This window comes from Papio anubis, chromosome 1 (genome assembly GCF_008728515.1).
Source record: "Papio anubis isolate 15944 chromosome 1, Panubis1.0, whole genome shotgun sequence".
Classification (NCBI taxonomy): Eukaryota; Metazoa; Chordata; class Mammalia; order Primates; family Cercopithecidae; genus Papio; species Papio anubis.
This window is the reverse complement of record NC_044976.1, coordinates 151308941-151325764: the sequence shown is the minus strand read 5'-3', so window position 1 is coordinate 151325764 and position 16824 is coordinate 151308941. Positions and strand designations below refer to the sequence as shown.

At 39.6% G+C, this 16824-nt stretch overlaps 1 protein-coding gene across 5 annotated transcripts in view; it reads left to right on the top strand.

Annotated features, from left to right (window-relative positions):
* LOC101008901 (protein-cysteine N-palmitoyltransferase HHAT) overlaps nucleotides 1-16824 on the top strand; it is a 302834-nt gene that overhangs the window by 269913 nt on the left and 16097 nt on the right. Inside the window, exon 11 of one of the 5 annotated variants that reach the window (XM_009187809.4) lies at nucleotides 3364-6876. The exons of the other annotated variants lie outside the window; for them this stretch is intronic. Within the exon in view, the coding sequence (XP_009186073.2) occupies nucleotides 3364-3411 (48 nt within the window). The 3' untranslated portion in view covers nucleotides 3412-6876. Of the gene's footprint in view, nucleotides 1-3363; nucleotides 6877-16824 lie in introns of those variants that run through there. 5 annotated transcript variants of the gene reach the window in all.

Genomic DNA, 16824 nt, shown 5'->3' with positions numbered 1-16824 from the left:
ATTGTTGACTGCAGTCACCTTGTTGTTTTACCAAATACTATGACTTATTAATTCTATATAACTATATTTTTATGCTCATTAACCATCCTTCCACCCAACTACCCTTCCAGGCCTCTGGTCATCATCCTTTTACTTTCTGTCTCCACAAGTTCAGTTGTTTTAATTTTTAACTCCCACAAACAAGTGAGAACATGTGAAGTTTGTCTTTCTGTGCCTGGTTTATTTTCCTTAATTACTTCCGGTTCCATCCATGTTGTTGCAAAGGCTAGGCCCTCATTCTTTTTTATGGCTGAATGATACGCCATTGGGTATATGTGCCACATTGTCTTTATTTGTCTGTTGATGGACACTTAGATTGCTTCCAAATCTTGGCTATTGTGAATAGTACTACAGTAAACACGGGAGTGCAAATATCTCTTTAATTTACTGATTTCCTTTCTTTTGAGTATATCCCAAACCATAGGACTGCTGAATCATATGATAATTCTGTTTTTAGTTTTTTGAGGAACCTGCGAACTGTTTTCCATAGTGGTTGTATTAATTTACATTCCCACCAACAGTGCACAATGATGCCCTTTTCTCCACATCCTTACCAGCATTCGTTATTGTCTGTCTTTTAGATAAAGCCATTTTAACTGGGGACAGATAATATCGTATTGTAGTTTTGACTTGAATTTTTCTGACTTTAATGTTGAGCGCTTTTTCATATACCTGTTTGCCATTTGTATGTCATCTTTTTCGAAATGTCTATTCAGATCCTTTGCCCATTTCTTAATCAGATTATTAGGTTTTTTTCCTGCAGAGTTGTTTGAGCTCCTTATATATCCTGGCTATTAATCCCTTGTCAGATGGACAGTTGACAGATATTTTCTCCTATTCTGTGGGTTGTGTCTTCACTTATTGATTGTTTCCTTTACTGTGCAGAAAACTTTAAACTTGATGTGATCCCATTTGTCCATTTTTGCTTTGGTTGTGTATTACTAAAGGATTATTTGCTAACTCCAGTGTCCTGGCAAGTTTTTCCAATGTATTTTTTTAGTAGTTTCATATTGTGAGACCTTAAATTTAAGTCCTTAGTTCATTTTGATTTGATTTTTTTAATATGGTGAGAGAGAGGGGTCTAGTTTCATTCTTTTTTATATGGATATCAGTTTTCCCAGCACCATTTTTTGAAGAGATTGTCCTTCCCCAGTGTATGTTATTAGCACCTTTGTTGAAAATGAGTTCACTATAGATGTGTGGATTTGTTTCCGGGTTCTCTATTCTGTTCCATTGATCTATGTGTCTGTTTTTGAGCAATACCATACTATTTTGGTTACTATAGCTTTATAGTATATTTTGAAGTTAAATAATGTGATTCATCCAGTTTTGTTCTTTTTGTTCAGAATAGCTTTGGCTATTCTGTGTCTTTTGTGGTTCCATATAAGTTTTAGGATTTTTTTTTTATTTCTGTGAAGAATGTCATTAGTATTTTGATAGAGATTGCATTGAAACTGCAGATTACTTTAGATAATATGGATGTTTTAACAATATTGATTATTTCAGTCCATGAACATGGAGTATCTTTCCATTTTTTTGTGTCCTCTTCAATTTCTTTCATCAGTGTTTTATAATTTCCATCGTGGGGATCTTTCACTTCTTGGTTAATTCCTAGGTATTTAATTTTATTCGTAGCTATTATAATTGGGATTACTTTCTTGATTGCTTTCTTTTAGTCTGGCTAAAGGCTTGTCAATTATATGAATCTTTTGAAAAAACAAACTTTTCGTTTCATTGATTTTGTATTTTCATTGTTTCAATTTTATATATTTCATCTCTGATCTTTATTGTTTCCTTTGTTCTAATTTTGGGTTTGGTTTGCTCTTACTTTTCTAATTCTTTAAGGTGCATCATTAGGTTATTTTTAGTTTTTCGACTTTTCTGATGTAGGTGCCTATAGCTATAACTTTCGTCTTAGTATTTCTTTCGCTGTATCCCATCGGTTTTGGCATGTTGTGTATCCATTATCATTTGTTTCAAGGAGTTTTTCAATTTCTTTTTTAAGTTCTTCATTGACCCTCTGTCATTCAGGAGCATACTGTTTAATTTCCCTGTGTTTGTATAGTTTCCAAAATTCCTCTTGTTATTGATTTCTGCTTTTATTCCATTGTTCAGAGAAGGTAGTGGATATAATTTCATTTTGTAAAATGTTTTAAGACTGATTTTGTGGCCTAACATATGGTCTATCCTTGATAATGATCCATATGTGGAGGAGAAGAATGTGTGTTCTGCAGCCGTTGGATGAAATGTTCTGTAGATGTCGATTAGGTCCATTTGACCTGTGCTGCAGGTTAAAGCTGATGTTTCTTTGTTGATGTTCTGTTTGGATGATCTGTCTAATTCTGAAAGTAGGGTGTATAATTTCTTCAGCTGTTATTGGGATATCTCTCTTTAGCTCTAATAATATTTGCTTTAGACATCTGGGTGCTCCAATATTGGTTGCATATATTATTTACAACTGTTATATCTTCTTGCTGAATTGATCCCTTTATCATTATATAATGATGATATATGTATCTTTGTCTCTTTTTATAGTTTTTGTCTTGAAATCTATTTTGTCTGATGTAAGTATAGCTGCTGATGTTTTGTCTTGAAATCTATTTTGGTTTCCATTGGCATGGAATATCTTTTTCCATTTCTTTACTTTCAGTCTATGTGTCTTTATAAGTTAAGTGTGTTTCTCGTAGCCCACAGATCATGGGGTCCTGTTTTTCAATCTATATGTGTTTTTTAATCGATTCAGCCACTCTGTCTTTTGATTGGAGAGTTTAGTCCATTTACATTCAACGTTGTTATTTATAAATTAGGACTTCCTCTTGCCATGTTACTATTCATTTTCTGTTTTTGTGGTCTTCTTTCCCTCATTTCTGTCTTTTAGTGAAAGTGATTTTCTCTGGTGGTGTGTTTTAATTTGTTGCTTTTTTGTGTATCTGTTGTGTGTTTTTTTATTTGAAATTACCATGAGGCTTGCAAATAATCTTATCACCCATTATTTTAAACTGATGACATCTTAACACTGATTGCATAAACAAATTAATAAGCAAAGAGAAAATTAATAAAAACTCTACACTTTAACTTTGTACTACTTTTAACTTCTTGTTGTTTTTATTTATATCTCATTGTACTGTTTATGTCTTTAAAAGTTGTTGTTGTTATTATTTGTTACTGGTTTGTGTTTTAGTCTTTCTACTCAATATATGAGTAGTTTGTAGGCCACAATTACATTGTCATAGTATTCTGTGTTTTCCTGTGTACTTGATATTGCCAGTGAGTTCTGCACCTTCAGATGATTTCTTATTGCTTATTAACATCCTTTTCTTTCAGACTGAAGAACTACCCTTGGCATTTCTTGCAGGACAGTTCTGGTGTTGATGAAATTCCTCAGCTTGTTTGTCTGGGCAAGTCTTTATTTCTCCTTCATGTTTGAAGGATATTTTTGCTGGATATATTATTTTAGGATAAAAGTTTTTCCTTTAGCACTGTATGTCTTCTACCCTCCCCTGAATTGTAAGGTTTCCATTGAAAAATCTTCTGCCAGATGTATTGGAGCTCCAATGTATGTTATTTATTTCTTTGCTCTCGTTGCTTTTCAGATTCTTTCTTTATCCTTGACTTTGGGAGTTTGATTATCTTGAAGTAGTCTTATTTGGGTTAAATCTATTTGATGTTCAGTAACCTTCTTGTTCTTGAATACTGATATCATTCTCTAGTTTGGGAAGTTCTCTGATATTATCTCTTTGGATAAATGTTCTACCCCTGTCTTTTCCTCTCTTTACCTCCCTTTTAAGGCCATTAACTCTTAGATTTGCCTCTTTGAAGCTATTTTCTAGATCTTATAGGCATGCTTCATTCTCTTATTTTCTTTTTTATCTCCTCTGACTGTATTTTCTTATAGCTCATCTTCAAGTGTGCTAATTCTTTCTTCTGCTTGATCAATTCTGCTAAGAGACTCTGAGGCATTTTCCAGTGTGTCAGTTGCATTTTTCATCTCCAGAATTCCTGCTTGATTCTTTGTAATTATTTCAGTGTCTGTTAAATTTATGTGATAGGGTTCTGAATTCCTTCTCTGTTTTGTCTTGAACTTCATTTAGTTTCCTCAAAGCAGCTATTTTGAATTCTCTACCTGAAAGGTCACATATCTTTGTGTCTCAGCAATTTGTTCCTGGTGCCTTCTTTAGTTCATTCAGTGAGGTCATATTTTCATGGATGGTCGTCATGCTTGTGCATGGTACATTAGTATTTGGGCATTGAAGAGTTAGGTGTTTGTTGTAGTCTTCACAGTTTGGGCTTCTTTGTACCTATGCTTCTTGGGAAGACTTTCCAGGTATTTGAAGGGACTTGGGCATTGTGATCTAAGTTTTTGGTTGCTCTAACTGTATTTGCATTATGGGGCACCCCATGTCCAGTAATGCTGTGAGTCTTGCAGACTCATAGAAGTACCACCTTGGTTATCTTAGAGAAGATCCAGAAGAATTATCTGGATTGCCAGGAAAAGACTCTTGTTCTCTTCCCTTACTTTCTCCCAAACAAATGGAGTCTGTGTGCTAAACTGGCTAGATCTGGAGGTGGAGTGACACAAAAACTCCTGCGGGCCACCACCACTGGGACTGCACTGGGTCAGACTTGAAGTCAGCACAGTACTGGGTCTTGCCCATGACCTACAGTAACTACTGCCTGGCTACCACCTATGTTTGCTCAAGGCCCTAGGTTTCTATAATCAGCAGGTGGCAAAGCCAGCCAGACTTGTATCCTTCCCTTCAGGGTTATGGGTTCCTCCTGGTCCTGGGTGGGTCCTAAGATGCCATCCAGGAGACAGGTCCTGGAGTCAGAAACCTTAGGAATCTACTTGGTGCATTATTCTACTACAACTGAGCTGGCACCCAGGCTGCAATACAAAGTCCTTGCCACTCTTCCTTCTCCTTTCCACAAGCAGAGGAGTCTTTTCTCATGGCTACCACCACCCTAGGCCTGTGGCAAGTATTGCTTGGCTATTGCCAGTGTTCATTCAGCCTCCAAGGGCTCTTCATTCAGCTTGTGATGAATGCTGCCAAGCCTGGGTCCTTCCTTTCAGGACAGTAGACTCCCTTCTAGCCCAGGGCAGGTGCAGAAATGTCTTGAGCCAAAACCTGGAACTGGGAACCCAAGAGCCTACTCGGTGCTCTCCCCCACTGTGGGTGAGCTGGTACCTTGGCTGCAAAACAAAGTCCTCTTTCCTCTTCCGTCTTCTTTTTTCAAGCAAGAGGAGTTCCCCATAGCTACCACAACAGGGAATGTGCTATGTCATGCCTGAAGCCAGCAAATCTCTGAGTCATACCAAAGGTCCACAGCAAGCACTGCCTGGCTACCACTGTTGATTATTCAGGGCCTAAGGGCTCTTTTGTCAACAGGTGATTTATTTTGCCAGGACTGCATCCTTCCCTTCAAAACAGTGGGTTCTCTTTTAGCCCAGGATGTGTCTAGAAATGTTGTCTGGGAGATAGGGGTTGGGATGGAGGCCTCAGAACTCTGCCTGGCCCCCTATCTTACTGTGGCTGAGCAGGTATCCAAATTGCAAGACAAAGTTGTCTTTATTCTTCTGTCTCCTCTTCTCAAGCAGAAGTTTGAAAGGAATCTGTCTTGGGGCTGTGAGCTATGCTGCCTGGGGTTGGGAGAGGGGTGATGCAAGCACTCCCTTGGATGCCCTGGCTGGTGCCTCACTCGGTCACATGTCCCTGAAATCAACTGGCTTGAAGTTCAGCAAAGTATGAGGACTTGCTCAGGAATCAGTCCCTGTTGCCTAGACTACCTTTCAAGTTTATTTATGACCTTGGAGTCCCTTAGCCTTTGGGGAAAAGGGTTGCTGGAATCCAAGTTCTGACTTCTGGGGATGGATGCTTCCCCGCTGACTAGGGCTGCTCTAAGTGCCGCCTCCATGGGCACTGGGCTGAGTTCTGCCCAGTATCGCTTTCTGCTGTGACAGGGCAGCCCTGAGTTCCAGTGCCAAGTCCCACAGTCACTGTGATCTTTCTCCCCCAAGTGTACGAGTTGTTGCTCCATGCCATGTGGCTGCTGTTAGAGGATGGAGGAGAGGTGGCATTGCAATTTAAGACTGTCTTTCCTACCCTCTTCAGAGCCACTTTCAGTGATATGAAGTTAAAACCAGGTACTGTGATTGCTCATCCAAGTTTTGGTTCTTATAAAGGTGTGTTTTTATGTGTAGATAGTTGTTTAATTGGGTGTTCCTACAGGGAGAATGATTGGTGAAGGCTTCTATTTGGCCATCTTGCTTCACCTCCCACTTGTTTCATGTCTTCATCTTCAACCCCAAGGTCTTATTTGGGGATCAAAATATAGAAGAATTCTATTTCTTGGTGTTGGTAGACTGAGAGCTGAACATTCGCCCAAATACTTGTCAGAGCTGAGTGTTGGAAATAGGAAACCCTCTGATCGTCTACAACAGGGTTGTCTGATAGAACTTTTATGGTGATAGAAATGTTCGTTGCACTGTCTAATACAGTAGCTACTAGCCCCATTGAGCACTTGAAATGTGGCTAGTGCCTATTTAAACTCTGAATTTTAAATATATTTAATTTTAGCTAATTTAGATCCCAGTATCTCCCATAAGGCTAGTGGCCACCATTTTAAACAGTGCAACTCTGGAACATACCCCCCTTCTAGAAAACGTAACGTGCTGAACCTCTTGACTTGGAAATCTCCCAGGTTTCGCACATGTAATACTGAGCTCATGCACCCCTACCTCCCAGTAATTCCAGCATACTCTCTTTCCCCAAATGACACCACCATCTATCTACCTACCCAAGGCCAAAGCTATTATGTTATCCTTTGTACCTCTCTCCCCCTCAGTCTGTGTGCTAAACTGGCTAGAGCTGGAGGTGGAGTGACACTGCATGTACTGTACATTCTACCTCCTAAGTAGACCTTGAATTTTTTTGTTTGTTTCTATTTCTACTGAAATCCTAATCCAAGCTGCTCTCATTTCTTTCCTGGTCTACCAAATAGCTTCTAACTAAATCCCTGCCGCCACTTCCTCTCCCTTCCATTTATTATCCTCGTAGTCCTGACTGATATTTCTCCATAAAAACCTAACCATGTTGCTGCCCTTTAAATCCTATAGTGACTCCCATTTTGTTAGAACCAGGTCCACAACATTTAAGATGACCTATGACACCCTATCTGATCTTTAACTTACTGCCTCTTACTCCTCCCCCCATCACCTCTCTGTTCTTCTTTCCATTCATTACATACCTGGTCCCTCTAGCCTCAGCTCCCCAACACAGGTACTTCCATCTTCTAGAACGCTCTCTTTCCTTCCCTTCCACCCCTACTCATCCTTCAGATTTCAGCTCAAATGATATCTAGTTTGGCCCTCCTAACTCAATTAGATCCCATTTGATAATTTATTTTGGGTACCTTGTATATGTTCTCTTCTGCTATATTTATCACAGTTGAAATGGAAATTTTAACATAATTTATTCCCTCACTGAACTGTAAGCCTCACAAGGTCAGAAATACTGTATTCTTGACCCTTATCCCAATTCCTGGCACAATGCCTTGTTGAATAAAAGAAAGAATGAATGATCCTTTCTGACTTCATTCACTGAGGGGAGTTTAAGATGAAATAGGCTTATGCAGCAACATGAAGAATATAGATTGAACACTGAAAAAACTGACTAAGACTGAGAGTTATTGAGTATTGGGAGATTATCTTACTAAGCAGCAGCATAGATACAAATAGGTCTAGCGATGGCAAAATGCTATTATAATGCTCAGTGCACAAAATATGTATACAGGAAACAATGGGGTAAGGAGGAATTAGTCTTCCTGGTAGCCTGCTGCTTTATGAGAGAAGGGATTGTTGATTGTGACTCACTGAGACACAGAGCTGTAGGAAGCTGACAAAAGGCATTTTCACAAAGCATCCAAGCTCGGTGGATGTAGAGGAGTTACTGCTGGAGGACTGTGCTTTTTCTCTATACATGTACTCTCCAGGGAGCGAGGATTTCTGTTTGGCATTGAAATATTTTAATCAGAGGAAACATTTTGAAGTGACACCACTTCTTGCCAATTCTCGATTTGATCTCTCCTTTGACGGAAGGCTCCTTCAGGCTGCTTGTCGATTATTCCTACCCAAAGGAGAATCTATATCTCAAATAGTTCACCTACCCCCACCCCTGATTTCCATTTCATTGAATAATTTAAATTCGTTCTCCCCTCCCAGCCTTGCCTCCCCCTCTTTGCCCCAAGAGTGTCTTGCTGAGCTGATTTATATCCTCTCTGAAGCAGTAAAATTTCTATTTATAGACTTAATTGAGGAAACACACCTCTAGTGAAAACCACCGAGAATCAGTCTGATGGTTGTGGTAGGGATTTGATGTTCTGGGACATCAGAGAGAACCCAAAGACTATAGTGGTGGTAATTCAATTTATTGGCCATGTTGATCAGTTTGATCTTGAAGATAGAGAATTCCAAATTGGTTTTAAGAGATCAACCAATTTAAAAGTATTGTTGATTGTAAATTGACCAACATGATCCAAACTATGGTTGTTTGATTCTGTAGAATCCTAACTCACCACTTGACAAGACATACATGTCTAGTTGTCCTGATTAGAAAACCTTTTCCTAGGGGTCAGTAGTCCAAGCCCCGACTAAGCCTCTGAGGGAGTATAAAGCAAATTTGAGAAGAGCTGTGGTGTTTGATAATGGCTCATGGCCTTCTATTCCTCCACCATTTGGATTTCTTTCAACAAATTGAAATCAAGCAGTTAGTGGACATAAGCCATTTTCTCCAGAAAATGGTACCCTTTCTCGACTGAGCCCACTTAGGCATAGTCAGCATGGCTATTCATTTCTTAACTTATTCATTTAGGAAAAAAATTCTCAGCATCTTATGTAGAAGACACTTTGCACATTACTGAAGGACTCTAAACTGAATAAGACATGATCCCTGCCATGAATTAAGGTTCCTTGCCTGGCTTTCTATCAGAGTACTCATATTATGATGACTGCTTTGGATTAAAGATGTAATAAAACCATGAAATGGGAGCTTCTCTCTATGAAGAGCTAAGATATCTATATGACAAATGAACTTGCCTTTATAAACATAATAAAATGCCGATTGACCTAGCCTTCCCAGGCATTGCATAGAAGAAAGGTCCAGGCTAGAGACAGAAATTTGGGAGCATATAGGTGATATTTTGGAGCCATGAGAATATTTGAGACTCTTAGAGAAAAAGAGAGAGAGAGAGAGAGAGAATGCGCGCGTGCGTGTGTGCAAAGAGAGGAAAAGGCAGCCAGAGAACACCAGTATTGAGAAGTTGGATGGAGGAGGAGTTGAGGAGGAGGAAAATCTAGAAGGTGATTTCACAGAAACTAAGAAGAGGAGAGATTTCATGGAGGGGAAGTGGTCCATGGTGGTGATGCTACTCAGGGGTCAAGTAAAATGAGAGTGCTGGCAGTGAGAAAAGAAAGCTGTGAGAGTTCATCCCTGCCCCCCAGGGGCTTATGATCCAGATGGAGAGACGAGATACGCACAGACCAGTTGAGGGCCACTATAAGGCATTACGTGCAGAGTGACCAGAATGAGGCACAGAGGCAGCTGATGTTCATGGTGGTCAGTGTGAGCGAAGCTTTTGGGAAATGTTCATTAAAGAGCCAAGGCTTGAATAGCAACCTGGAGAATCAACAGTAGGATTTGGTTAGGGTCAGGAGGGAGAAGAAGACTAGCACTGCAGGCTGGGAGAACAGTGCACACGCTGCCTGAAGTCAGGCATGGGCATGCTGTATCCAGGTCACGAGGCTGCCAAGACAAATGGGAGAAGGGTGGTCAGAGGGGCCACATGGTTCCCATATAAAGAGATTTGAATGCCATGCTTAGAAATTTAGGAACACGAACCACTTAACCAAACAGGAGAGCATTAAATTAACATATTAATCCCACACATCAAATTAGCCTGTTGTGCCAGCTTATTAGTGCTCACTCGGGCCTCTGGGTCTGGAAAAAGCAATGTGTGTTGTTATGAACAGTGCGTTCCTTGGTGGATTACGACCTGTTGGCACCCCCACGGCATTGTCTCCCACTCCTAAGGATCATTAGCGATGCAGGAAACACACTATGCAATTCTCTGGTTATACATTTTCTTCTCTGTGGGAACTGGAAGCCTGAATCTTAACCTCTCTGGTCTAAGAGGTAGAATTCTGAAAATAATTCCACGTTAGTTCAAATATGTTTAGTATGACAAAAGCATTTTCAAAGGTTCTTTTTAACTTTCCATGACTGAGTCAGCTGACAGAAGACTTTGAAATAGAACCCATTTTCAGTTATTCCTGGACTGATGAGCGCCAGGACTGGCCAGTGCTTGGCCTTCTGCTGCCGTTCCCTGGCTGCTCAGTTTCTGCTGGAGCAAGACGGGGTCACCTGCTCTAATCATTGGCTGCTATCATGGCATTCTTATACCTTCTCCCTGCTTAATGCAAAGGCTCACCTGGGACACCATAATCTCAGGAACAAGTACTGAGCCAAAGATGAGATCCACAGCGTGAATGTAAATGGTTGAAACTGGCTTTTCTTGGTAGTTTGTGGAGTTTGATTCTTCATCTGTGAGTCTCTGGTCTCTGTTTCTGCAGCACAGATGAATGGTGGTTGCTCTAATCGCAGTCTAGTGCCTAGCAGCTTTCCATAGATGAACTTGGGAAAAACAAATAATCTTAGTACGTATATGTTGAAGCTTTGGCTGTGTCTTTCCAATTCTGGGTATCTTTTTTTCCTCCCCTAAATCCAAATTACCCACCGGAGGTGACAAAGCTTGAATTTCCAGTGTTCCTGTTATTGGTGAAAAGAAAAATAGCCCCCTTGTTTATTCCTAAAATAATATGCACATACTTACTGCAATATATTTTTACAATGTATATTTATATATGTGCATATGCTGTGACTATATGTGTGCAGCATGTGTGTGTGCACGCGTATGTATGCATTTTTAAAGATCTAAGGCAGAGATGTGCAGGACTTCCAAAATAAGATTCTTCTAAAGTACCTCACATTCTTTCCAAGTCCTAGAAATAAACTCGGCTTTAAAAAGCCTTTTGAGCAGCTGCTGGTCTTGTTAGAGATAAGCTGGGTTGGTATTAATATACTTGTGATTACTGACATGTATTGAAACACATAATTTAAGTTGGATCTTGCTTTTTCTTTTGGTGTCAAACCTGCAGTTTACCTAATAGGCTGGAGTAATCGCTAGAACAGACACTGACTGTCCACGGAAGGGTAGGAAGCAAGGGTACAGTATAAAAGGTGAAGTTCATCCATCAAACTGACCGCAGCTATTAAAAGTGATGTTAAAATAGTTTTTTTGTTGTTTTGTTTTGTTTTGAGACAGAGTCTAGCTCTGTTGCCCAGCCTGGAGTTCAGTGGCACGATCTGGGCTCATGGCAACCTCCACCTCCCCAGTTCAAGTGATGCTCCTGCCTCAGCCTCCCAAGTAGCTGGGACTACAGTTGCATGCCACCATGCCTGACTATATATATATATATATATTTTTGTTTTGTTTTGTTTTTTGTATTTTTAGTAGAGACGGGTTTTCACCATGTTAGCCAGAATGGTCTCGATCTCCTGATATCGTGATCCGCCCACCTCGGCCTCCCAAAGTGCTGGGATTACAGGCCTGAGTCACCACACCTGGCCTAAAATAGTTTTTTTGAGAGGGAATATGTTCTTGACATATTAGTTTAAAATGATCACCAAAGAATGATAGATTTAATAAAACCTTATTTTTATTTAAAAATACACATAAACAGAAAGGTATGTGAAAGGTTATACAGTAAAATAATCGTGGTGGTTAACTCTTACTGGTAGTATTATTTGTGATACGTAGTTTCTTATTTTTGCTTATTTATATTTTCAACTTTTGCTACAGTAAATGCATACTGTTGTCTAACTAAAAATTATTGAGAGAGAGGTGAGCAGGACGGATTCACCCTAGGGAGGCTTTGACTAGCTGATCCTGAATGCTTGATTTATGTTAGAAATTGAAAGTTAGTCAGATGTAGTGGCTCATACCTATAATCCTAACACTTTCAGGGGCCAAGGTGGGAGAATCCTTTGAGGCCAGGAGTTCGAGACCAACCTGGGAGACACAGTGGGACACGTTTGCTACAAAAACAAATAAAAATCAGCCTGTTTTGATAGCATGTGCCTGTTGTCCCAAATACTCAGGAGACTGAGGTGGAAGATCGCTTGAGGCCAGGAGTTCCGTGCTATAGCACGCTATGATTGTACTTTGCGAATAGCTACTGTGCTCCAGTCTGGGCAACAGAGCAAGACTCAACAACAACAACAAAAAAAAAGAAAAAAAAGAAGAAGAAGAAGAACAAAGAAATTGAAGGTTAGAGTTGTCATTCTCTAGAACAAACTAGGTCTGTTGTAGTTGCCATCCTTTGCTGAAGAAGAAATGGCACCAGATACCGTACAAGAATCTCTCACATTTGTTATTTGATGTAACCACTGCAGCAAGCCTCCAGGGTAGGTGTTACTACCTCCAGTGTTACAGATAGGGAAACTGGAGACTGGGGAAGGTAAATAATTTATCTAAGAACACAGTTAGTTAAATGAGGAAGGGAGTCAAACCCAGTTATACATGATCTAAGATTCCTGGATTTCAGACTAGAAGAATCTTCGTTTTGATAAACCCCTCCTACTTAGATCACCCGTTCACTTCATGTCTCTTTGCTGCTTATGCGTATTGGGCATTGGATTGATTAATATTCAGCCCTCAGTACTTGGACAACGTGGGTTTCGATTGTGTCTCCTCTCAACCTGTTTATCAAATAACTACTCTGAAAAATTGGTCCAACTAAAAAGGGAATGTTCACAGAGGGAATTTGACCACGTTATCTCATATGATGTTAACAGCAGCCTTATAGGTGTGTCTTCTTATTCCCATTTTTACAAGGAAAGAAACTGAAACCTGAAAGTTTAAGTAAGATACATCCATGGTTCACACATCAAGCATGAATGTAATAAATAAATAAGCAAACAAGCAGCTTCCCTTCATCTCATTCTTGGGTCCCTTCCCCAGCAACAGCAACATTCAGTTCTCTTAGTTGTTTCTGATTTTTACTTCTTTCCAAAGTGTACACTAATTTTATTATTTCTTCATTTATGTTTGTTTCTTTCCTTCCTTCCTTCCTTCCTTCCTTCCTTCCTTCCTTCCTTCCTTCCCTCCTTCCCTCCCTCCCTCTTTCTTTCCTTCTTTTCCTTCCTTCCTTCCTTCCTTCCTTCCTTCCTTCCTTCCTTCCTTCCTTCCTTCCTTCTGTCTTTCTTTCTTTCTTTCTGTCTTTCTTTTCGTTTTTTGAGGCAGAGTTTTGCTCTTGTTGCCCAGGCTGGAGTGCAGTGGCTTGATCTTGGCTCACTGCAACCTCCACCTCCCGGATTCAAGCCATTCTCCTGCTTCAGCCTCCTGAGTAGCTAGGATTACAGGTGTGCACCACCACACCTGGCTAATTTTTTTATTTTTAGTAGAGATGGAATTTCACCATGTTGGCCAGGCTGGTCTTGAACTCTTGACCTCAGGTCAGGTCCACCTGCCTTGGCCTCCCAGAGTTCTGGTATTACAGGCATGAGCCACCGCGCTCAGCCTATTTCTTCGTTTGTGAATTGTAACTATTAGCTGCTTCATGAAATTTTAGCATCTTAGTCCTATTCCCTATTTTTCCTCTTAATATAATAACTCCATTTTGTTTGTTAATTCAGCACTCAGCACACCATGGTAAGTGTGGCTCACTGCCAAACTGTTTAATATAAGTGCATCTCCTTTCTTATACAACTGTTTCTTCCACTTAGGTGAAGAATTGCCGTGCCATTTTTTTTCTTTCATTAGTTTACTGTCCCTCCTGCTTCCCAGATTCTCCAATAGAACTGGAAAATCCCTCAGATAGAATTTTCCACATGGTCAGAGGTATCTGCTCATCTGTCTATTCTCTTCCTTTCCTGGAGAATCTCTCTTGAAGCCCTTCCATCCGCTTTTCCCACCTGACTCACTGCTCTTTAGATGCTCTGTTTAGCTGTTGTACTGCTGCTTCCCTTCTCCTCTCTCCTTTAACAATCCCTGTTTCTTTGTGCTGGGTCTTGTTTTTTTGTTTTTTTTCTTTTTCTCCCTTGGTTTGATGGAGCACATCCTTTAGTAGCTTTTTAAGAAAAAGGCCATAGAGAGATAGTTTTTTGAGACCCTGTATTTTCAAAAATATCTTATATTTACTCTCACACTTGACTGGGCACTGGATTTCAGGTTGAAAAGTAATTTGTCCTAAGAATTTTGAAGATATTATCTGTCTCCTAGCTTTTTGCTTTTCTTTTGAGAAATGCCATTTTCATTAGTGTATATATTCTGTTTTTTGCTCTGGAAGCATTACTGCAAACATCTTTGGTATATATCTAAAATTCTACTGTGCCCATTGTCCCTGCCTTTAAATTCTCTTTGATGCAATTTATCTATGAAAGAACTTTTGTCCTGGGGGCAAAGGAGGAAGAGGGAAACCTCGGGCTCTATATGTTTATTACCCAGCTTTTAAACTAATCTCCCAGCTTTTTTCTTCTTCATGGGTTACTCTTGCCATCTGTGGTACCTGGTGCCTCTATGCCTGGGCCTTATGGGTGTTTGGTGTATAAATGACTTTCATGTCTTTGACATCTAGTATTCGGGTATCTCAAATCTACTAATTCTTTAATTTGCTCTATCTTATAAAAATGAGTTGTCTTTGCTCACCCTGCTCTTCCCTTCATTTTTTATCTGTGGATGTATACCTTTTTCAAATGTTTACTTGCATTTTAATGAGACTTGCAAAGGGATCAGAGATGTTTATTATGTTTAATTGGATATCAGTAGAGGAGTTTTGTGTCCTATCACTTGGTGAATCATTCTTAGATTTTAAAATATTAAGATTACTTAAAAAGGAGGCCTTGCTTTAAACTGTTGTTTTTGTGGTTTTGACACGATGTAGCTGAGGCCACAGCTGTCACATCCTAGGCTTATTCACTAGTCCCAAGGGACCTAAGTGTAGCCTGGAGAGGGAGACCCTCAGTACCATGCGCAGCTATCACTTGGGTGTGATGGTCGTCAGACTTACATCTTCCCACCCATGTGCCTTGACTCTTTATGCTCAAGGGAGATGGCTGGGGTCTAAGGTCATTTAGTGGAAAGATTCCTAGGTTTTCTTTTGTTTGTTTTTCCCTTGTTACTTCTTTTTAACTTAATGAAGTCATTCACGACCATATACTTTTAAAAAATACATATAGAGAGATGAAGCTGAAAGTCCTCCGGGATACCCACCCCCCAACAAACACACCCTGCTCATTTTCCTCCCCGAGAGGTAACCATTGTTATCAGTTCGAATATAGTCTCCCATACCTTTGCTATTTTGTGTTTGTGTGGTTTAAGGAATATTCTAAAGTTTGCAGTTTTCTTCCTCACTGATATGCTGTGAAGATGTTTCTATGATAGTGTATGCAGATCTGTGTAATCAGGAATGGTATGGATGGTATGGATATATCATTCAGCCATTCTCCTGTTGAAAATTCAGGTTGCTTCTATTTTTTTTTTTTTTTTTTTCGCTTGCAAATAATGCGTCTGCAGTAAAGATTCCATTTTGAGCTTCCTTGTACATGTGTGTACGTGTTTCTTTAGGGTAGTTACCAAGAATAAAATAGGACAGAGGAGTTGGCAAACTAAGGCCCATGAGCCAGAATTTGGTCAACTGATTGTTTTTGTATAGCCTGCAGTTATGAATTGTTTTTACATTTTAAAATTGTGTTATTGAATACTCTATCCTTTCCCCAGTTATTTAAAAGATCACCTTGAATATATAGTAAATATCAAAATATACATGGATTCACTTTTTGGCTATCTATTCTGTTGCTTTGATCTAGTTGATTGTTTTAGTTTTAAATACTAGAGTTTTATATTGTGTCCTGATTTTTGCTAGGGAAAGCCCCTACCTGTTTTTGGCATTTTTTCAGAATTGCATTGGCTAGTTTTGCCTGTTGACTCTTCCGTCTGAATTTTTGAACTGGTGAAGTTCCCCAAAACTCCCTTTGGTATTTTTATTGGAATTTGCTAGATGTGCATTGAATTGCAGTATGATTTGAGTACAGTTAATATTGTCTTAGTCCATTTGTGCTGCTATAATGAAATACCTGAGACAGGGTAATTTATGAGGAACAGAAATTTATTTCCTAGAGTCCTGGAGGCTGGGAGTCAAAGATCAAGACACTGGCCATTTAAGTGTCTGGTGAGGGCCCAGTCTCTCCCTCCAAGATGGCATCTTGTTGCTGCATTCTCCAGAGGGGACAAATGCTGTGTCCTTACATGGCAGAAGGAAGAAAGATGAGAAGGGGTAGAGAGAGTGAATCCACTCTGACAAGCCCTTTTAAAAGAGCCCAAATCCATTCATGGGGTGAAGCTCTCATGAATTAATCACTCCCCTAAAGGTCCCATCTCTTAATACCACCACAATGAGGATTAAGTTTCAACATGAATTTTGGAAGAGACACCATCATTCAAACCATAGCAAACGTTAATTATTCAAATCTTCTCTTATGGTCTTACATAAAGTTTCATCATTTCTTCTTAGAAGTCTTGCATACTTCTTTTTGTATCATTGCTTTGGTATAGGAAAAGTACTGATTTTTGTATTGAGTTAACCTTTTGCATTTATGTTGTCTAAATCTTTTGTTAGCTCTGCTAATTTGCCAGTTATTTCTTTTGAATTTTCTATATCGATGGTCACATCAC